This window comes from Pithys albifrons, chromosome 4, assembly GCF_047495875.1.
Source record: "Pithys albifrons albifrons isolate INPA30051 chromosome 4, PitAlb_v1, whole genome shotgun sequence".
NCBI classification, from domain to species: domain Eukaryota; kingdom Metazoa; phylum Chordata; class Aves; order Passeriformes; family Thamnophilidae; genus Pithys; species Pithys albifrons.
Genome location: NC_092461.1, coordinates 62,748,261 through 62,770,833, shown reverse-complemented (window position 1 = coordinate 62,770,833; position 22,573 = coordinate 62,748,261). Strand labels below are relative to the sequence as shown.

The window sequence follows — 22,573 nt, the reverse complement described above, 5'->3', positions numbered from 1 at the left end:
GTCTTCCTTTTCTGTAGTCTGAGAGATCTTACTTTCTCCAGGGCACTGGGGAAGATAGGTCAGCAGACACACATCTCTGAACAGTGTTACCAACTTGCTGTCTTCAGTCTTGCGAGGTTTGCAAGTGGTGAAAGAGGAGGAAGGATGTGGCAAGTCACTTTGTTCATGCTGGGAGCTCCTCTCTTTGAAAGCTGCTCTGAATGTTCTTGGGGCATTCTGGCTCTTATTAGCAGGCAGCTGAGCAATAGCCTGGGTGTGCATGCATTCTCACTGTGTTGAATGAAGACACAGGTTTCCGCTTTTCATAGATCATTTCACAGGAAACGGGATTCAGCCCCAAGACTTACTGTACTGCATTATTTGCACTTCTGATAATAAATCATTCTGCTTATTTGAAAAAAAAGGCAAACTGTTTTCCATGTGTGAATTTTTCCCTTGCACTTCACTGATTCCTGAGAAAAATCTTAATTTTCCCAAAGGTCAATAGGAAGTAACACTTTCTGCCACAAACAGAAAAAAACTTAGGCATTGGTATCCAAAAATCGCCACACTGAAAGTCTCTTAATATGGATTATTTGCTACCGTATTCCCAGCACAAACATTTCTAAAAGCTGTTCTAAATGAATGCCTTAACATAAAAGCATTTAAGGTATGTTACAGACTTCAATCAGGAAGAATTTGTCTCCAGAGCATGTATAAATACTGAACCAAAATACTCATCTGCCTGAATGCAAATGATATACAAAGATGTTATTCAGAGTAAAATCTGCAAGAGACAGGGAGCTTGCATTTGGTTACTTCTCCAAGCATAGGAGTATGCACATCTTCCTATCGATCTGCACCATACATCTGAGTTTTGCATGCTGAGTGCAAAGAAGTTCAGCAGAGATGCTGTCTCATTCCACTTATCAGACAAAACCCACAAATTGCTCCACAACTCCAGTCACTTCCTATCTATGCTAGAAGTGTGTCACAGGGGAAGTGTATCGGCTGGTGGATGGCTGCTTATGTGGTGTGAAGCAGCCTGGCCCACAGCTCTTGAAGAAACTCAGCAAGTACTTGGGCTCTAAAGCTGGGAAGTTACTTGTTAAATTGTGCCCCTGTGCACTTTCTTTCCCCCACCAAGATCCTGAGGATAGAGAAATAATTGCCCAATACTGAGGTAAATCAGCAACTTGATCAAGGCAAAGCACCACCTCCCAGAACCCAGAACTATTTCCATGATGGAGACAACATACTGAGGCTCTTAGGGCAGTGGCCCCATCTCCTATTTGAGTCAGGTCTGCACTCTGTTCAGTCCAACATTTTGCTCACTCTAATCTCTTCTCATGTCCTCCAGATTCTCTTTATCATTTGCACACCTTAGTATCTCAAAACATGAACCCCCATTCACTCTTAAAATATTCACTGTAAATAGTATCTTGCATAGTGTCAGAAAGAAATAAAAACTAATTAATATGTTGGTAATTCTGGTGTTTCTAACCCTTGTTTACAGCCTAATGCACCACCCAGGAAAATCTATATAAATCATCCACTGAGTAGAGCACTAGGTGAAGAGATCACAGCATCATCTAGATACATCACATCAGGCATAATTTGCCTGGTTTGCTTTCCATCTTCACTGGAACTAAAGCACTAAAAAACATAGGCTGAAAACATGGGGATATGAGAAAGTCCATTACTTTGCTGGGGCCTTGCATACAACTCACATGAAGACAAGGTGCTCCTAGCTATCCCTTTGTAGAGATGGCCACCTGTGATGAAAATCCATGGCAACTTTAAGACTTGATATGAAACCTTGATTACCAAACATATTTCTTGATGGAAGATAGACTAGGATATCTATCTCAGAATAGACTGAGAAATGGCACTGCATTTCTTTCCTGACAAAACTTACTATCTTCTGTGTCCAAAGTGGCCATTCCCAGTTATCTGGTTCCCCTCAGATGCTCCCACCAATCAGTCATGGAGCATGAGTGTCCTGCTGACAGACAGCGCATGAGTACATATGCCCTGAAGACTGGGGGCCAGATGGTAAAGAGCACAAGCTGTGAGAAGAACTACAGACTGCAAAGGATTATATCAGCAAGTTTTATCTCCTGCTAGTGTTTTGTTTTCCAAATAAGGAAGTTTCACCTGCTTTGAAGTGCCTATTCCAGAATTTCCAGAGGGACTAAATCTATTATCAGTGTCAGTAAGTGCTTACCTGGAGCTAAAAAGTTACTCATAAACAGCAGGTTTGCAGGAGCAGAGGGCTGACAAGCTGAAGGAATAAGGAAGTGCTCTAACAGCTACTAATTTATACTACATGGAGGCAGAAAAGCTCAGATCAGCTCTGCAATTACCATGCATTAGGATACCTGAATAGTGCACTTTCTGTTTGAGCATCACAAAGCACTTTACAGCAGAGTTCTCAGTCATAAACTGTGACTTTTCAAAAATGGAAGAGCTATGGCAAAAACAAAAACAAAACAAAACCAGAAAAAGTCAGCCTGGGTCAAAGATAAAGAAATAGAATGAGGACAGTCATTTGTCTTTTACTCAGCAACTTGGTGAAATGCTCCCACTTACATAAATGGAGACCTTTTGTGTTCAGGGACCTCTTAGTTACTCTCCTACTTCTCTATATCCCTAAGTACATGGGGTTCAGGAAAGCACAAATGTAGATGTTTTGCATTTGGAAAATAAGGGCTGTGAAAGGGGAAGAGTCTAAAAAGATGGTGACTTACATGCACAGTATTAAATGTATCCTTAAGGACATAGGCCCTGGCATTTCACAGTGAAATGCTGAAGAGCCTACTATTTCTCCCCCTTTTTAAACAAATTTTTTAATGCAAAAGATTTCATATTCATCACTGGCTCCTTAGCCCAAAAGCAAAACAGAGCATGCTTATCTTTGACTAGTAAGAGAATTTGTAGTATTTACTGCTTACATGTGAATTTGCACTTCATTGGGAGTTTTGTGGTTTTACAGCCATCAATTGCTTTAAAATATTTTTAAATTTGATTTTAAGGCAAAACAAACAATACCATCAAGAAAAAACTCTTTGTTATGTCAGTGGAATCAATGGGTTTAAATGTAAAAAAATGACTGTCAACTGTGCAAAATTAATTGTAAAACCAGAGAAAAAGAAAATAAAGTAAAATTCCAAAAACCTTTTTATTACTACTAAAATTGTGCAAGTATGACAATTGACCAATTTGTTTCCTGGGCACATACTGATATATCCACAGTTGACCCTCACCCTTCAATCTCTGCTCTGTTGAATAACAGAAAGAACAAACTTTGACAGCTGTCAGGAAATACTGACAGACCCTGTGTGGGGCTGCTCAGCCTTTCTGCAGTCAGAAATCTGCAAGCCCTGCCTCTCTCACCTTGCTGTTCACAAAGATAATGTCTTTGTTCTTTAAACAGTATTAGCACAATTTCTTAACAAAAGTTCTGTATTTTGCCAATGTTTTCGCATATATATTTCTCCCAAAAAACTGATTTTGAGCATGGTGCTTTAGTATCAGAGCTAGAAATGCTGATCCTGTGTCCACAGAAACTTTCCTTTAGAAAAACTGCCACCGAATTCTCTCTTTCTCCTCCCTCCATCTCTCACTCCCTCCTTTACCCCACTGCTCTCTCTCTTTCTCTCTCTCTCTTCAATCATCTGATAAAATAGAAAGAATATTAACATTTTCTTTGCCAATCTCAGCAGTCTACATATTTTACATGTATATTGACTAATAATTCAGTCTGTGAAACATACTGTTTTCCTACAGGCACATTTGAAGAACTAATGACGTATAAATCTGATACAGCTTTAACAGCTTTCTAGATTAGTCCATATTTTAACTTTGTTTTGAAGCCTGAGAAAAAAGAACTTATCCTATCCTGAATCCTGTAAAATATTTTTGGTGATACAATAAAAATCTGATCTTTTCTCTTAAAATTACCCAACCTACAGAGTAACACACATTAATTTTAAAATGCAAACTAATCATTGATACTTTACTTTTAATAGCATTGTAACAGCCAATATATTCAAAAACTTTTTTGCAACACAGTGATGATCAGTACCTCTTTTTTCAGGGTCATTGCAAGTGATGAATAAAACCAGAAGGATTATGGAGAATGGAGGAGCCTCTTTTATCAATGCATTCGTAACAACCCCGATGTGCTGCCCATCGCGTTCCTCAATGCTGACTGGGAAATATGTGCACAACCACAACATATACACCAACAACGAAAACTGCTCTTCTCCCTCATGGCAAGCTACTCATGAGCCACGTACCTTCGCTGTGTATCTCAATAACACTGGGTATAGAACAGGTAAGAGGCAAATCAACAGTAGCTCTTCATTTAAAGTGAAGATGACATGTTCAACAATCGGTCTCAAATCACTGCCTAAAATGAAACTGCCTGGGTTGTGGCTGAGGTAGAGTTAATTTTCTTCCTAGTAGCTGGTATAGTCGGTATAATGTTGTGCTTTGGATTTAGCATGAGAATAATCTTGATCACTGAATCTTGATTCAGTATGTTCACTAAAATTTTTAGTTGTTGCTAAGTAGTATTTATACTAAATCAAGAATTTTACAGTTTGTCATGCCCTGCCAGCAAGAAGGCTGGAGAAGCACAAGAATTTGGGAGGGACACAGCTAGGGTAGCTGATCTGAAGCAACCAGACGGATACTCCAAACCATATAGCATCATTTTCAGTACGTAAACTGTGCGGAAGGCTGACCAGTGGCCACTGCTTGGAAACTGGATGGATATTGATAAATGAAGGGTGAAAAATTGTATTGTACATCACTTAGGGGTTTGGGAGTTTTTGTGAATTTATTTCTCTCTTTCTTGTTGTCTCCTTCTTCGTTGTCATTATTATTGTTATTATTATATTTTATTTCAATTAACTGTTCTTATCTCAATCCATGAGTTTTACCTACTTTCCTATTCTCCTCCACATCCAGCTGAGATGTGAGGTGGGAAGTAAGTGAGCAACTGAATCATACTTAGTTCCTGGCTGGGGTTAAATCACAACAGAAGCAATTATTGTCCTAAACTGGCTATGCAGAGCAGAGGTTGAATGTTATGAAGAGGGAGGGTAGTACTGCCTGCTAGTCCACATCTGCAGTAACAGCCAGGTAAAGAAACTCACTTGCAGTGAAGCAGCATACTTTCACATTTGGATGTCCCAGATGGGAAATAAGCTGCTTGGGCAGTTACACCTACTGTGAAAGAGGTGCATTTTAGTGGCATTGTGGGTCTGAACTGGCAGTTCCAGACATGATTATGGTTAGTATTATGGCCTGCTTGTGGACAGCTGCTAACAGTTATGGAAGAAGATGTCAGGGCCAGGCTGGGGACTGGTGCCAAAGACCTCACAGGAGTGGAGTGCCTGTCATGGAAGAGAAACAAGGTGAATGGTATAATTTAAACTTTGCCATGGGGCGATATTTCATTTACATTTTCTGAAAAGGAGTAGAAACATGCCTTTAAGAAGGATTGTTCTACTGTGCACCAATAAGATTTGATAGTTTTCTTGTAAATTCCTGGTGGTTTTCCGTAGTCAGGAGATCCCTTTCCTGTCTACAAAGAACTCTTCTTATTCCTCTCGTCTGTGCTTAGGCTTGATGTAAAACCCAATTCATTTCTGCATCACCTATCCCCTAAGATTCAATCTGTAGACACATTAGGCTCCAGCCTGACTTCCTTTTCACAAGGTACCGGAGTTGTGCAAGGTCATCAGAGTGCAATTTGTCCAGAAGTGTCATTCAGCTACAAAGACTCCCCTTTACAGGACCCAAGGAGGCACAGACTTTGGTGCCAACTGCCTTCGTTACAATGTAACTGGCAGCAAAGAGATTTGTTTCTATCAGCGGCTTAGGCACAAGAATGAATTGCTTTCAAAACATACAGCTTGTGAATGTCTCCATGCTGTCTACTCGTCCTAAATCTCTTAATGCTGCAATATCCAATGCCTCAAACTTATCTGCCTGTTTGCCATCTTTTCTTCACCGCTCAGACAGTTCACTTTTTTCTTCTGTCTCTCTGCATCTGTAGTTCTGGAGACCTTCTGCTTCCTGTGTCAAAAGCAAAACCAGACAAATCTTTAACTTATTTTGGATGTGGTGTTGGCTCTGATCCATGTGCTGAATAGTACTTCAGTCTCTTTTGAGCTGGTCTCAGTGAACTTGCCATCTGAGTACAGTACTGCTAAACCTGCATAAGGGTCAGCATCAAGGCTTTGAAGAAGAAAAGGAGGGAAGAGAATTGACAATCACTGCTAGAAAAGATGCTGAGTTTGACCTAAAATACAAGCTTTGTCTCATGACTTATGTCTCAGAAATCCTTTCTGCTTGATGTATGGCTGCTTAATGCAGGACCCTGCTTTCATGTTCTTAAAGAAGTAGTATCTCACATATTTGTCATCTAAGCTTTGCACAACTGAATGCTTCACCCATAAACTGGACAGAGTGAGGGACAGAGCTCTGTCACTATCCCTCTCTGCCCTTCTGCAGGTAAACACTGCTTTGGGTATATCTTCTGCACTGCCTTGTGTTACGAAGGCATGTGAAGATGTCTATTAAATACAGACTTGGCCCTTTTACATTGAAAGGATAAAAGGGCCAAAAAGAAAGGAAAAGGAAAAGCATCCTTGTCCAAAGGCAGGCAGAGAGAATGTCAGAATCGGTGAGTTTTAATAAAGAGCAGGAAGGAGTAAAAGAAAATGGAAACAAATGAAAATACTTGTATGAATTTTCAATTCTGATCAAGTTACATTGTTTGACCCAAAATACTACAGCCCCAAAGATTTATTTTTTAATTCCTTGTAAGATAAGCCTACCTTCTAATTAAGCCACAGTTATTTTTTTGAGGTGGCAGCTTAATTAGCAGCAGATCTTATATTTTTCAAGGATACTGTTGCCTTATTAAAAAGTCATCAAAAGTGTTCCAGCCAAGTAATAATCTACACTTCACAGCCAGAAAGTTTTGTAAAATTATAATGACTCAAGAATACCTGGGAGTCAAAAATAATTGGGAGTGAAAATGAGGGAATTGTGGAGAGAGAGTGGCTACACCCCACACAGGCTAGTCACGACTCTGTTTTGATTTGCAGATGTTATGGGCACTTACCCTGTGCATTCCTACATGTTTGAGAGTAAATCAGTAACCCCCTCAATGGGAATCTGAGACAGAGAAGGAGAAGTGAATGACCCAGGCCAGTCACAGTTTGGTGACAGTCCTTATAAGGCACTTGACCAGCAAGTTCCAGTCCAGATGAGACAGTGTACAATACCTGGTACTCTTGACGTTGTGAGAACTTAACTCTTACTTTTTGCATAGGATCAAATTATTATGTATGTCAGTGGAAATAAAGGGGTGGGGGACTGTTTATTTAATTTCCTCACTTCTGTTCACTCCATATAGTTTTCAATATCTATAAAGCACCCACTGTCTAAACCTGCTGCAGCGTTAACTAAACCCTTGTATTGCAACTGATCACATGTGGGCAGACTGTTATGAGGGGAGTCCTGCTGAAGCCACGAGGACTCCACACAAGCACAGCAGGCCATTTAGAGAGAGGTCTGAAATGTGCTCTAATAAACTGCAGTTATAATTAGAGCCCACTGGGAAAATCTGACAAAGAACAGAATGGTTTTTTTCTTTCCTTTTTCTGTTTTACTCTTCTACTCTGATGTGACATAATGGCAATGTTGGATTTCCTGGAAACATCCCTTTTTGAAGATTATACATTAGTGCTAAATCATAGATCATAGGCAGGAACTGTGCTGGACACTATCAGAGCAACTAATATTCAGAAACCATACTGCCAAACCAATATCACTTTTGCTTCTAATTATCGTTTTTAAAAACCCTAAATAATTAAGGTTTTTTCAATGTTTACAGTTTTCCCTTAATCACAAGCTGTATGCTAAGGCAGCAGTGAGCCAACTGCACATCTTTTGATTGTTGAAAGTCCACAAAATTGGAAATACTAAACTAGAATTTTTAGCAAATAGCAGGGAAGACACAGTAAATAGGTGGAAAACAAAGCAACTCTGGAGAGCTTCAGGAGATCAGACATTTGTTTTAATTCAGTAGGTTCCAGCTATTCATACTAGAGAGGAAGAAGAGTTACTCACTTCCAAATTTTCTAGAAATTGTGAGAAAAGCTTGACAAGTTTTCTTTCATTTCATAGTTTTAAATGTCAGTAGGTATCACTTCATCTATTTAGATTTAGAAATTTAATTTGTAAGATTATTAGATGCAGTAGTTAGAAATTTTGCTTTGCGCTTTCTGAAGTACTGGCTGGTTATTTGCTGTTCTTTCGGTCTTACGCTTTCTTTACCTTCTGCTGTCCTACTCTGTCCCAGTTCTACAACATGTAGTCTTGCCTCTCAGGAGTGCTCTTTTCTGTTGGCTGTTCCCACTGCCATTCACCTACACAAACACAAAGGAAAATCCCAGGATTCCGCTACCTCAACCTTGGCTTCCTCCAGTAGGAAAGGAGAATCGTGCTATGTCTTAATAACTGAGAAGTAGCCAAGCATAATCTTAGTATTTTAGAAGACAAAACCATCACATGAGAGCAGTCAATATCCAGAAGACATAAATATAACAAATACTTTGGTCTTACATAGTGTGTCATGCTTTGTATACTGCAGGATTTTACATTTTTATCAGCTTAAGTTTCAAGAAAAGAAATGTTAAGTTTAAAATTTTTACCCTGACTTAACATGCCTATGCATTCAAGGCCCTCTGCTTAATGTTACTTTGTAGAATTACTACCTTCTAATCCTCACTCCTCTTAGCCCTTCCCAGCCAGTGTAACTGTGCAGGAGAGAATGGGAGTCTGTGTTGGCTCAGCAGCTGCTGACAGCCTCACAGCATCATGCCAACACCAGGACCAGGCTCTCCCTTTATGGAATCCCACCTGAAAGGACAGGGATCACCAAATTAGGCAATTTTATTTCTTGCTCAGATACATCAACTGATTAGAATAACATTCAAGATTCATGCATGTGAGTGTTCTGATGTCATTCCCCACCTTTTGTGGAACAAAAATGTTAGTGTAGCAAAGTTAAGCAGCTCAAACATTAATTCGTAAATGGCTGCATTTGCAAAACTCAAAACTTAGGAAGTAACTGGACACCACGATGCCCCTATCTGGCATGTTTTGACATTTGTCACAGACTTCTGTGTAGTGATGAACAGAAATGGTCACTTGGTTGACAACTAGCTAATGTGTTCAGCAGTACACATCGGCATATTCATTGACATCTGTCACGCAGGGGTACATTTCTTAATCTATTGACCAAAGAACTAATGAAACACAAAGATGACAGGAGACTGAAAGCTAAGGAGTATTTAAACTGCATACCATTCACTTGTGCCGCACAGGGACAAGTTAATCTTTCATAAAGGGAGCAAAAGCTATGCCTTCTGAAGGTGTGGGCAGACAATACATTACCTCTGAAGACAAAGTCAGTGTGTTTCCTGTTCACAGCCTTACAGCACAAATCACTGCCAGCACATGCTATTTTTAATCTGCATGGTTTCAGTGACCTAATTTGTATCCTGCCTCATGCACCCTTTCAAAGCAGAGAGGATGGCCGAATATGTGAATGAGTGAGCAGAGAATGAGTCCTAGTTTTCAGATTATTTCTAAAGTCAAAATAAAAAGAGAGAGAACTCTGAGCTTCCAGGTTCTTCGATAATTGGTATAAAAGAATCTGGGAAGCATCAAACATAATTTAATATGGAAATGTTTAAATAATTAAAAACATGCAACACTTTTCAGAGTAATTTGCACTTTCAGTCAACAGAAACATATCTAAATAAAAGTAAAATATGCTGAATAAATGCACATAGTCCACACAAAGTGAGATGTAGAAGAGGAAAAAGGCCAAAAAGGGTAATGTGCAGGATTTTCTAGTTCTATGGTATCATGTGAAGTGAAACTTTTTTGGTTTCTGTCCAGGACTTCGGCAAAAACCACAGCATATCTGCCTACTTACGCTTAAAGCAGAATTCTGTGCTATTAAATATCACACCAAAAACCATAGACTAAAAGATTTTTAGCAAGTTTATGTACTCAAGTGCTTCATTTAGGAAAACCTGGGTAGAACATTGTCTGTGGAAACATTTCATCTCTCATTCACATGGCCAAATTATAATCTTTAACTACATAATAATGTAGCTTTTCTTGGAGGGTGAAATTTCCTCAGTTTAAAAAGAGGCACTAGCTCCATCAAGAGACATGATGCTGTCATCCACAAGGATGGGGGTCTCCCATCCCCGCTGCAACACTCAACAGCTCACCTGCTGGGAAACTAAGCAAAGTGGGTTTTTATCGCATACATGGAGCTGAGGATGCAGCTATAGTTTTTCAGATGTCTGATGAAAGGAAGGTACCAGTGAGGCTCAGGAGTCCTTTCAGACGTTGTTGTGTCCTCCCTGCTTTCCCAAAGCACTTTCGCTCCCTTCATCTACTCTGTTAGGCAGAGCAGTGTCCACTCCTCAGTTTTCCCGTCTCGGTTTTCTGGCCCAGGAAGAGATCACCTTGGCCTCTGCTCTGAGCCTTGTCCCCTTGCTCGTCTGTCCTCAAGTCATTCACTTCGTCCCTCCCCTCCCTGGTCCAGTCAGTTCTTGACAGACATGTCCTGTTCCCACTGCTTACCATTAGTGATCTCCTTTCCCAGCCTGATCAGCAAATCTGCTTCTTCCACCCCTCTTGTCAGTCAGCTTTTTTCTCCTTTCTGCACTCATTGTCCAGTTTCTTGGTTGACATTTCAAGTCCTGGGCCCCCAACCCCCCACTGCTTTTTCCCCCCTCTCAGCTCCTTTGCTGGATTTCCTGCCATTCCCTAGACTGCTTGTCCTTATCTGGTCACCTCCTGCCCTCTGCATTTCAATCAACTTTATCCCACCTACTGACACCACTCACAGGTGGAAAGGGAATAATGTCCTGAAGTGTCCTGATCTCCAGCAAATGCAAATTGCAGGGTGTTTTTCAAAGGATTCTAATAGACATCTCCTTAACAGGGAGTCCATCATGTCTTTGACAGAGTTCCTGCTCTCAGTGAAGAGCATGTAAAAGTGCTATCAAATGAAATCTCACATAATTTTTTTCAGATGTTTGTTAGGTTTAATTCCTTTTCCATTACTGCAGTTCTCAAAGATGACTACTGCTTGGGCTAAGAAGTTTCAAAAAATTCAGCCTGAGGCAGACAGCCAGTGTGGAAAATTTATGTCCAACTATACAAGAGTTATAAGCAGCTGAAAACAGGATCTTATAATCGAAGTGTCGGACAACGTCAATACTGGAAACTGCTACCAGCTTGGCCCATAATATAGGCTTTGTTAAAGACATCACCCAGGCTAACAATTGCTGTATCAAGTTATAGGCTAATGCCTTTTGCAACTGCTGAGTTAGAAAATCTTTAATGATCTTTTTGGTTGCAATGGTAAACCTGGCAGCAACTGGGAAAGACCCACAAATCTGGACAAAAAGTAGAAAACCTGATGTTTTCTACTACATTTAAGTTACAAGACTGGGAACTGAGAAATCTGAATTACATTCTTGGCAATGCCACGGGCTTACAGTGTGACTTAGGTCTAGCTGAAGGTTAACCTTTTGGTGCCTCAATTTCCTTACCGTATTTTTTGGAACAAAGCTTATTTCATTTCCTAGGCAGTGCTGGCACACTGAGCTGACTTTTTGCACTCCAGTGACGTGATACACTATTCCTCTGCAATTTTTCAACCGAAGGGAAAAATCAAACTGCTCAGATCTGAATCTATGGCTTGCATAATGGGAAGAAAGCAAGGAGGAGTTTACTGGAATAATCCGGAAATTGGAGTTATGTTGGGCTCTGTCCCCAGAAGCACAGAATCATTGTGTGTCAGCCCTGAAATGTCATATAAACAGTGCTTTGCAACTCCTGTAAATGGTTTCCTGACTTTGTTAAAGGAAGTGGGCTGTCTACTTAAAGCTCTTGTCTGGGTCACACTGACTAAACCTTTCTGCAGCATGCCTTTGTAAAGGTTTGGGTTTGGTTTAAATCAGAAACATTCCTGTAAGTCTCAACAAATAACAGGAGTATAGAGCGTAATATACGTCCTTTGATCTGTGGAAGTGCAAGGATGTCTCACGAGTAGATGTAGCCTGTTCACCTGTACACTAATCCACTAATGCTGACAGGACTTAGAGGACTAACCCTATTGTGTAACACTGTAAACATTAGTCATAATTGCTTGTAAAAAAAGCTGGGGAATAAAGTCCTAGGAATTATGAGAATTTGAGTCACAGTCACAGGCTTCAAATTCTAGAGATCCCCTGGGTCAAATTCCCCTTGTCTTGCACCCATTGCAACTGCCTGGATCTCCCAGTCCAATTCAGAAATCATTAGCTAATTGCTAAAGGGGAAACAAAAATTTGTATTAAGGCATCTATTCATGTTCTGAATATATTCTGCAGCCCCTCCAGAGGTACATAGATGTCCACATCAGTATTCACCATGCCATGTGTTATTGTTTGCATAACCTTAATTGAACATGCTCTTGCTGAATACAATTATTCTGATATATTAAACTACACTACATGTGATTAAAAAATAACAGTGTGTCCTGGGAGCAGTTAGCAAAACTGCCAGAATGCAGATAAAAATTGTGTTATTAAAATGCAAAAATGGGCATTTATCTTTCCTGTTATCCCTGTGGGGGCCATTACATTCAATAATGAAAGGATGTCCCTTGAAATGGCATTACTTTTTAATGAGGCTTTTACCCATTGAGTCATAATCTCCATTTTACTAATTACAAGCAGAAATGGCCTCGTAAGCCCTCTAACTGCTGACTACGAGTGGCTTCTAAAGCTGAGCCTTCTCAGTTGGTACTCAGACTTGGACAATTCAGGAGGTGTTGGACTACACCTAACTTAAGGATGGGAGTTGACTCTACAAGCCAACTGTAAAGACCCAACAAGGACATTTGCACATCGCAGTGTCAGTTCTGGGGCAGTTCTGTGATGTATTCCATAGTGCTTTGGTTGTTTACAATCTTCTGGTTAAACTGAAAACAACTAGGACACCGTTGTGTTTACTTGCTGATTGTTATTTGGCCCCATGGACATTACTGTGCTTTCCACTTACTCTGGCACCTGTCTTCATTCAGAGCATGAAGAGCCAGACACTAACTGCTGGCACTGGGCCCCAGCTCTGAGTCGTTCACCCTATCCTATACTCAGTGGCACTCAGAAAACCACATGGTGCAGGGACTGAACTCTTGTATTTCAGTAAAAGCCTGGCTTTTCCCTTCATCTGTCTAACTACTCATATCCTCCTGAGCTTTTGACCAACAAACCAGTTTTGGTTAAAGCAGTTTGGCAAATGCAATCCATTGTCACGGTCATTGCCGCTTTTGCTGGTATTCAGGGCTTTGCTACACATTTGACATGGGAACTGGTTTACTCTGCAACAGGGGGAAACATCTATTTCTGCAAACTGTCGTTCAGGGAGCTGCTTAAAACTTGACAGCACTGAGATTATTCTTATGATAAAATACTAAATCATTGCCAACACAAAGGTGAATGGTTCAGGCTGTCAATCCAAAGTCTCATAACATGCACCAAAATGTGGGATTCAGGGGGCCAAAAGGGAGCTAACAAAACATTGTTAAAGTTGGAAAATTAAGGAATCTAAAGCAAGGAAATTCCAAGATGAATTGGCCCCCACCAGCTCCAAGCCACCCTTTACTTTTCTAAATTCAATTTATCTGTTCTCGCCCTTGTGCCCCAGGTCATTTCATCTCTACTTTTTGTGCTGGTGGCTTTCTCTCAGGTAACGAATATCAAAAGAGGTAGGAGAGGAGAGAAAGAACCTGACAGCTTTTTGTTTTAGTGCCAAAACTGAAGCTGTGGGAACCTTCTCAGGTCCATAAGGGAACACCCCATGGTGATGTTAAACTGAGAAGCTGGAGTAAGACTTTCCTTAGCATCTGTGTGCTTGGTCATTTTGTGACAGATTTTCATAGCCACCTTTGTTATTTACAAAGGCACTACATCAAAATCTACAAACACTAGAACTTCATAGAGAAAAGCTTGACAATTATTTTTGAATGGGCAAATCCGTTTATTTTCCCCTAGTCTTTTTCTTGGAAATCACTGAAGTTTTTGGCTAAAAGGTTTGTAGAACAAAATGCATTCTGAGTCAGATAGCATGGAAACTATCACCACAAAGGATTGAAGTTTGGCAAGACTGTAAATAGCAGAATCCAGGTTTCTGTATGAGTCAATCTTAAGAATAGATGGGGCGATCAAACCATTCTGTATGATAAATTGCGATAACTTCCATTTCACAGCTTGAAAGCTTCTGATGTTTGTGGGAGGCAGGTTGGCAGTAGACCCTTCTACTGATGAGCATGGCACTCAGAGGCTTCTCAAAGTCGTGCAGTAGCTGCTGGTGAATCTGGAATGGCACTCAGGAGGGCTGACCTCAGATTTCCCCAGTAACCACAGACTGTCCTTGATTTTGCTTGGCTCAGCAACTCTTCCTCTCTCTCAATCACGTCATTCCCATACTTTTCTTCACTGTTGTCTCTCTCTGACTTCTCTTACTCTTCTACTCTTTCCTTGGCTTCCCTTCTCACAGTATTTCAGCCTTTACACTTACACTTTCCCATGACTTCTGGCTGAAAGTTTAACCCAGTTTGACTGCCTTAGAGAGAGGTATGGTTTCCATTCCAGGAGAAAACAGTGCTGGGCACATATTTCCTGCCTGCTGTCACCCTCTTCACCTCACAGTTCTCAACTTCTGGTTGGCCTCAGGAGTAAAAAGGAGACAGGCTGGATTGCATTCTTGGTGGCTGTGGGAGGAAGAGCTGGAAGCCTGGTCTAGTGTCTGTAGGAGTTGTTTATATGTCACATTCCAAATGGTATAGGAAAGTAACGTTATATATGACTGTAATCTCTGGTTAGTGACATTTGGCAGTACCTCGATTGGATTGCGTCTTATTTATCTTGCCTCAGGCAAGTCTTATTTGTGAACATTTTCATTTTTCCACTAGTTTCCCCAAGAAGTTCACCATGCCCACATCAATCAGATCTGAATAATTTGAGGCCTTCCACAAATGCGCTTTTTTTGTTAGATTGACTGTGTCTAGGTTGGATGTGAGGTTTTTCAGTGTGACTTCACTTCCTAGTAGGAAACAAGTACAGGGGTTTGAGCTGTGTGCCATGGCCCAGCCAAGGGACAGCAGCTCCGGGCAGCAGCTTTTTGAGGGCAGGCTTGGCTGCTGAGTTGGGTCTGGCACTGAGAACAGGAGGTGGGGCACTGTGAGGGGTGCAGGGAGCAGGGCAGCTATTACCCAGCGGAGCTCCTTCCCTGGAAAGGGAGAGGTACCTGGAAAGGGAGAGTTCTCTGTCATTCCCTCCTCTTCAGCAATTTCTCATGTTGTGAGCACCTGGAGTACCTGTGTGCAGACTACTGGGGATACAGGCAGCAGAACTTCTGGCACAGGTGGCCATCCAGGGTCTTGTAAACCTCAAGATAATTAAAGATGAAAACAGTGAAGTTACTGAGACACCCACAGGGTAACTTGCCAGGACTGAACTGGAGGTAATAAATCCCTAGAAACCCAAGTTGCAGACCTGATCAGGCGTTTTGTATTTGCACTTCCCAGGCAATGGAAAGGCAGGCGAGAGCCATCCAACTGACTATTCTATCCAGGCCACAGACCATACATTTGCAGCTAAAGACCTTCCATACCAGTCTCTCCCTAGAAGCAACATGGCTGCATTTGCCAGGGTGGCATGCCAACATTAATGCTCCCTCCCAAAGCCAGTTGGCTGGCTTTTTGTGTCTGTGTATGTTTGGCATAGGCAATCCACACTCCCAGATAGCTGGGAGCCCATTGCATTGTGAGATTGCTTTTTTCTTACTTCCTTACAGAGGAATTGGCAAACCCTCCTGGGCCCAACGGCAAAGGCTGAAATTTTCAGTCGGAGTGGGTTCTGACTTGTCACCTTGAGCTAATGGAAAAAAATACATGCAGTTTGGCAGGCCAGGTAGAGGTGCTTGACCTCCAAGCCTTTGTCTCTGTTAGCTTTATATAATATCGTAGAGAAGATGTGGCAACAAAGCAGGGTCAGGATTCCCTCTTGCTCTACTGAAATGTGTCACAGCAGGATGGATATCTGGACTTTCTAAACCTTTTATCAAACCAGCAAATGTAGCCAGGATTGCAAGCCCAAACTTTCAAAAAGTCAGAAGCTGGGCTTCAAAACATCACAGAACATGCTTAAAGTCACAAAGTGTTTCTCAGATATTTCCTCTGGGCACTGAGTTTTTATTCCATATTCAACTGGAAACCAAGAGCAACGTACCCTCTCTTAAAAATAAAAATTATTAATGCCTTGAAAATAATGAGTATTAGATTCTAAAAGATTAAGAATAGTCATGAAGGCTCTCAACTCTCATAAAATTCTGGAAATCGGTTATTTTAATTTCAAAACCCTCTAAGCTATAAAAGGAAGAATTTTGGTAAAGCAACTCTGACTCATTCTAACACATTTTCTCTTCATTCATGCCTTCTTTTGACTCAGACTAAAAGACTTGGATTGCAAAGCCTTATGTGTGTGTGTGTGTTCTTTTTTTTTTTTTTTTACTTTACAGCTTTTTTTGGGAAATACCTCAATGAATACAATGGCAGCTACATCCCTCCTGGGTGGAGAGAGTGGGTTGGATTAGTGAAGAACTCTCGCTTCTATAATTACACCATTTCTCGCAATGGTAACAAAGAGAAGCATGGATTTGATTATGCAAAGGTATTTTCCAGACACATAAATGCCGCATGATTAATCCATATAAAAATAGCTTTCAGATAATTAATTAACCACGTAATTAATTGCTTAACCAACTACAACCATGAAATTGAGATGTCATTTTCTCTCCGGAGCATTGCAGATCAATTTCCATGTGGGAATATTAATCACTCAACAGAAGAAAGTTTCCAAGGGCTCTTCAGTAGAGGCTGGTAGTTCCTCCCTTCCACTCTCCCTCCTTCGCTCCCTCTCTCCTAGCAAGTGATGGTTTGGTGGCAGAAGAAAATAGTAAATAAAAGCTTTTGGCCAAAATAAGTGTGCCTTTTTGCGCTACTGAACTTTAAAGTTTGCTGAGTGTTGTGAGTTATTACCCACAGAAGAAATCTCAGTTAATGCTGTTTTCCATGATATAGTGCACACCAAAGAAAGGCTGTATGCCTGTGGTGTCAGGCTCCGGATATGACTACAAGAATAGATAAGTGCAAGAACATGGCCGTTGGAAAAGTTCAGAGCTTGTTTGTGCTCTTGACAAAGTGTGGAAAGTATACCAGGGTGACCTGCCCACTGCCATGAAGTTTCTCGGAAAGGCTTGGGAGCGCAGATCGCAGACTTTCCAGCCTGCAGAAAGCAATTTGGAATTTCCTCCAACTGGCTCAAGGAAAACGATACAGATGTTGCAGCTGTGGTTTCTGACCCATGTAAAGAGGTTTTATTGGAAGCTCACAATGCCTGTTTCTGATTTTCCCATCCATAGAAATTACATGATACTGATTATATATTTATAGAGAGTAAAAAAAAAAAGAAAATAAAGAATATTGGTTAGTTATGCATTCCTTACACAGCCTGTGTATATAGCTAGAATAAATAGGGAAGCAGAAGGGGATCAGATGCTTTGGGAGAGCACTCATACAGGCATTCATTTGAACAGGCCACAAACCCCAAAATTATCTCAACCCTGGTGCCTTGCACTAATTATCCATTTTGGAAACTAAAAGATCATTCACTGTCTCTTCCATATGCTTCCAGTGTTTGGAGCAGCCAGGGCTACTGTATGTGCTCCAAGTTTGCTACAGGAGAGGGGAAGGGACAGAGGACAGAGGGAGCAGGTGAGCAAGGAGGTCACAGCTGGTTGGCTTGTCCTGCCACTGACATGCGACACAGACCTTGTCCCTCAGGCTCTGCTTTTGCAGCTGTTTGGGGCCTGGAATCCACAACATAAGATTAGTCATGCCTGGAAGTGCTTGAAATTACAAACATTGTCTAAGCACTTTCTCAGTGAAGCTTGCTCTAGACCTCCAGGCCAACAGTGAATACTCTAAGGTGGCAGGTGGTTTAATTTAAGTTTTCATCTTTTTTTCTTAGTTCCATTTCCTCCCTTCCCCTTGTAGGCTTCCATTTGCCACCTTGGCTGTGGGTTAAGCCAGTTTATTAGCGAGTCACAACCTTAATCTCAGCAGCTGCACTGCTTAAAAGTTGCACAATTAAGTGAACAGAGCCTGCAGGAATTCAACTGCACCCTACATTCTCATTTGCAATTTCTTTGATAAAAGATTTTTTGCAATCTGTTCCACTTTGTACACATGCGAAAGTAGAGTCTGAACAAAGACTCTGCAAGAAAGGTTTATGTGAGCATAAAACCAGTGTAAGAGTCAATGTTAGTTGGGAGCCAGTACCTTGTGAAGTGTTTTATCAGTGAAATCCAAGAAACATATCTTTGTCAGTACAGTCTGTCATTTTAAATGTTACTTGACATTATATAACAAAATCTGGTAATCAAATTTACTTAATGCTTTCTGTTGTATCTGATTTGCAAAGTACTGTCTCATTTTCTGTGGCATTGCCTGCTTAAGAAAGTAATTACTGCTTGGTCTCCTCTATGCTCCCTCAAATCATATATCTCTCTGATGGTATGTTTTTACTTCCTGATCTGAGCTTTAATGAGGACTTGAAAATAACATAATAACATGATACTATGTGATCTAATTAATCATGCACTTTGTAACTTGCTTTGTGTTAATCGTATGTTCCAGGACTACTTCACAGATCTAATCACTAATGAGAGCATTAATTACTTCAGAATGTCTAAGAGGATATATCCCCATAGGCCCATAATGATGGTCATCAGCCACGCTGCACCCCATGGCCCCGAGGATTCTGCACCGCAGTTCTCAGAGCTCTACCCCAATGCTTCCCAGCATATGTAAGTCAAAGTCACCCACTGCCAGACCTGCTCCTTGTACCTACTGCTGTGAGGTGTTTGTTTATGGACATATCTCAGGAACAGAGAATTCAAGTATAATAAACTCAGGAGTGAATGTTTCCTTGGTTTTTTTGCCATGCTTGCTCCTTTTGCGGGGGAGAGTGACAGCTCTGACCATTATTAGAGCAGAGAGAAGCTCTTTTCCTCCTGGGAAGTTGTGGGAGATTAAAAGGTCAGTATTTGGCTTTGTAAGGGCAGCTTCTTACAATACCTTGAAAATATGTAGACACAGGTCAGGATCTGTTGGAAAGATATTACTTCCTTCATTTTCCTCTAAGATATGTGCTTCCTGGCCTCTAACTAACTGACTGCATTGAGAGTAAAAACACCCTTTTGAAGCTTTTGAGTGCACCAGATTTGTTTATAGGCTAGATACTGGCAGATTCCCAAAATAGTCTATTAGATTGCATTTTAAAATAACATCCTTAATCTTTCCTGGTGATTAAACTATAATAATAAAAAAAGAACTATTCCTTTTGTTTTTAGAACTGAAACCAACTCCAGCTAAAATCTGTGGATAGTTCTGGATTCCACATCTTGCTTCATACCTTGAATACTCTGAGTCCTTGCCCTTTCAGTGAGATGCTATGGAAGCTTTCCATTGCACTTGTGTCTACTGTGGGTTTGTAGACCAGTCTTTCCGTTTGGTCTTAAACAATATCTTTACTTTTCAAACCCCACCTTAATAAAATATTTCAGCAGGATTGTACAGTCATTTGTCCTCTCAAAATGAGGAGGAATCAGTTTCATAAGATAGTGGGAAAGCTTCTTGGTCTACAAATTGCATTTTGTACACTGCAGTAGCTCACACCGAAAGGTGTTTTTTGTAGTTACGTTAACTACTTTAAAGTTGCAATGTAGCAGTGACTGCATTAAACTGCATGCATAAACTGATCACTACTTGAGGCCAAAAAGAGATTTAAAGTTCATGGCATGTTAGTTTGTGGTTTTTTATCCTCTTACTACCTGCTACTTTCCAGATACACAAGCTTCCCTGACCTTACAATCCTATATTCTCAATGATCCCACATTCCTGAGACTAGACTTTGCAAGTCAGCCATGTTTTGTAGTTATTTAGATATTCAGAATAATTCCTACCTATACAGAGATCTAATGAAATGAAGATTTTAGTTTGCAAATAAGACATGAACACATAGAACCTGTTATATTGGGTTGTATGAAAGGCCTTTTTAAGTCAGTATCCTGCATTATGTGATCCAGCAGAAAGCAGCAGGGAATGCTTGGGCAGGGCGGGGGGAGGAAAAACCCCACAAAATTTTTTTCCCTCTTTTTCCAGCTTCTGAAAATCATCACTTTAAGTGAAGCATCCAGGTCAGTGTGCCCCAGTCTCTTTGCATCAGTCTGATCTCTTTTTCAGCTCTGGTGGCAGCCCCACCATTTTGTGGCAGCAAGTTCCATGGTGTCACTCCATGCACTGAGGGCAAAGGTCCACCTTTGCTTTTCTTCTAAACCTGGAGGTTGGTTATGCCACCTGTCTCTTAATTCCCACCTTGTGAAGAATAGTGAATAGCCACTACATCAAATTTAATGGATCTCTCACATGCCTCCTTTCAATTGTCACTTTTCATAGCAAGAGAGTTATTCCTACTTGTTCTCACCCCGTTCAACAGATTGCTTCTCCTTTAGTGGCACAGACTGCCTGGCCTGAGGCAAGCCATCCTGTCTGCTGGGGGACTATCCATCATACAGGAGGGTAGGATTCCAACTGTTTTCATTCAGCTGTGGGCACAGTGTCTGGAAGAAAAGCACTGGAATCATTGAATCTCCCCCTACCTCTCCCCAGGCCAAAGCAACTCATTTTAGACTCCTTGCTCACTGTCTTCTGAAAAGCACTTGTTGGAACTTGCTTTGGTTTGTCATGCCCTTGACGCTTTCTACTGCTTGGTGTTTTCACCTTACTTGTTTTCTCTAGTTTGTGCTGCTAGAACAAATGGATTTAGTTAGTCTCCAGGTTTTTAACTACCTCCTCGTGCTGTACAGGTTGCATGTTACCTGCAAAGATCACGCAAAGACCCTAGTTATCTGTTTGAGGCTTAGTATCATTTAAGTACTTGAGTGTAAATTAATTTTTGTTTGTGTAGACTCCTGCAGTCTAAATACCTTGCTCTGCTAGGCTACTTGTGAGAGCCCTTGGCTGTGCTTCTTTTTTTCTGGTGTTGTTGATTTCTTGGCAAACTTCTTGGAAAGAGTTTTTTCTCTATTGACCTCAGGAGATCCTTGCTGCGTTGTTTTGTGTTTCTTCTTGCACTGACTGACGGCATGTGTTAAAGTTCAGTCTGCAGACGAAGAAATGAGACAAAATGAAGATAAACCGTCAATTTGTGTGGCTGAAGATTCCAAACAACTGATTTCTCTACCAGAAATATTAGCAACATGCTCTAAAAGATATAACAAGTTCAGTTCTTACAGAAATACTCAATGCTCCCTGTGAAAACAACACAAGAACAATAAAATCCCTCCTGGCAAGGTTTGTGTAATTTGAACATTTAACCCTTAGGTTTTCTTCCTTGGTGGTCAAGCACCATTTGAATCTCTTTCATTTTGACCTTGGGTGACAGCCATCTGACCTTGGATTTTGTTTTTAAAAATGTAGTTGCTATATCATGTTACTGTAACGCCTACCTCCAACAAAGAAGGGAAACCGGGTCAAAAGCTGCTTGCTGGCTTAACAAACTGAGATGGAAGGTTATACCTACAAACCAAGGATTAAGATAGCCTGTCAACCACATGTGAGGGGAAGTTTTTCTTGAAAGAACAGTAGCTGAAGCACACCATTAAATTATGTGATGTCCCTTTACTGGTAAAATGCCTGTCACTTGATTGAAATGCTGCTTCTGTAAATTAAAAAACAAACAAACAAAACCACAAAAAACCCAAAACAAAACAAAAAACTCAACAACCCACAACCCAGAAGTTTGTTTAGAAGTTTTCCCCTGGCACATATAAAGAGGGGGGTGACTACCTCAGGAAACCCAGTTCAGGGAGAGTTCTGCCCTCAAATGTGGGCGTCTCTTGGTCTCATTTCCTCCCTTTATCAACATGGCAAGAAGAAAATCAAATGAATGTAGCACAAAGTCCATAAGATTTATGAAAAAAACATCAAAGCCAAAAAGAAAATGAGGAATTACATACCATCATTATGTTACAGTCCTGTCCTCCTCAGCACAAACAGCCTGTTGGAGTGGCATGAAAAGTCTTCAAGAACAGTAATTATATGTACACAACTTAATAATTAATATTAAGTGATTCCTGCTAATTCTTACCAACTCCAGGTTAAAATGAAAGACAAACTATATGTCTTGGTTTGAGGGGAAAAAACCAAAATGTTTACCCACAAGCAGGGGAGGGGCCTCCTCCACGATAATCATACCACTCTTTATCAAATTTAAGAAAAGGAATTTTAATACAAGAAGGATAACTGATATATATATACATATATATACATATATATATGTAAACAGACTAGTGCAACCCACTTCCC

General features: G+C 40.7%; 1 protein-coding gene across 10 annotated transcripts in view; it reads left to right on the top strand.

The window, feature by feature from the left end:
- SULF1 (sulfatase 1) overlaps positions 1-22,573 on the top strand; it is a 181,357-nt gene that overhangs the window by 117,375 nt on the left and 41,409 nt on the right. For 9 of the 10 annotated variants that reach the window (XM_071554381.1, XM_071554385.1, XM_071554379.1 and 6 more), the window contains 3 exons: positions 4,079-4,318; positions 16,663-16,814; positions 18,842-19,011. In XM_071554381.1, the coding sequence (XP_071410482.1) occupies positions 4,079-4,318; positions 16,663-16,814; positions 18,842-19,011 (562 nt within the window). Of the gene's footprint in view, positions 1-4,078; positions 4,319-16,662; positions 16,815-18,841; positions 19,012-22,573 lie in introns of those variants that run through there. The other variant, XM_071554387.1, reaches the window with a different exon arrangement.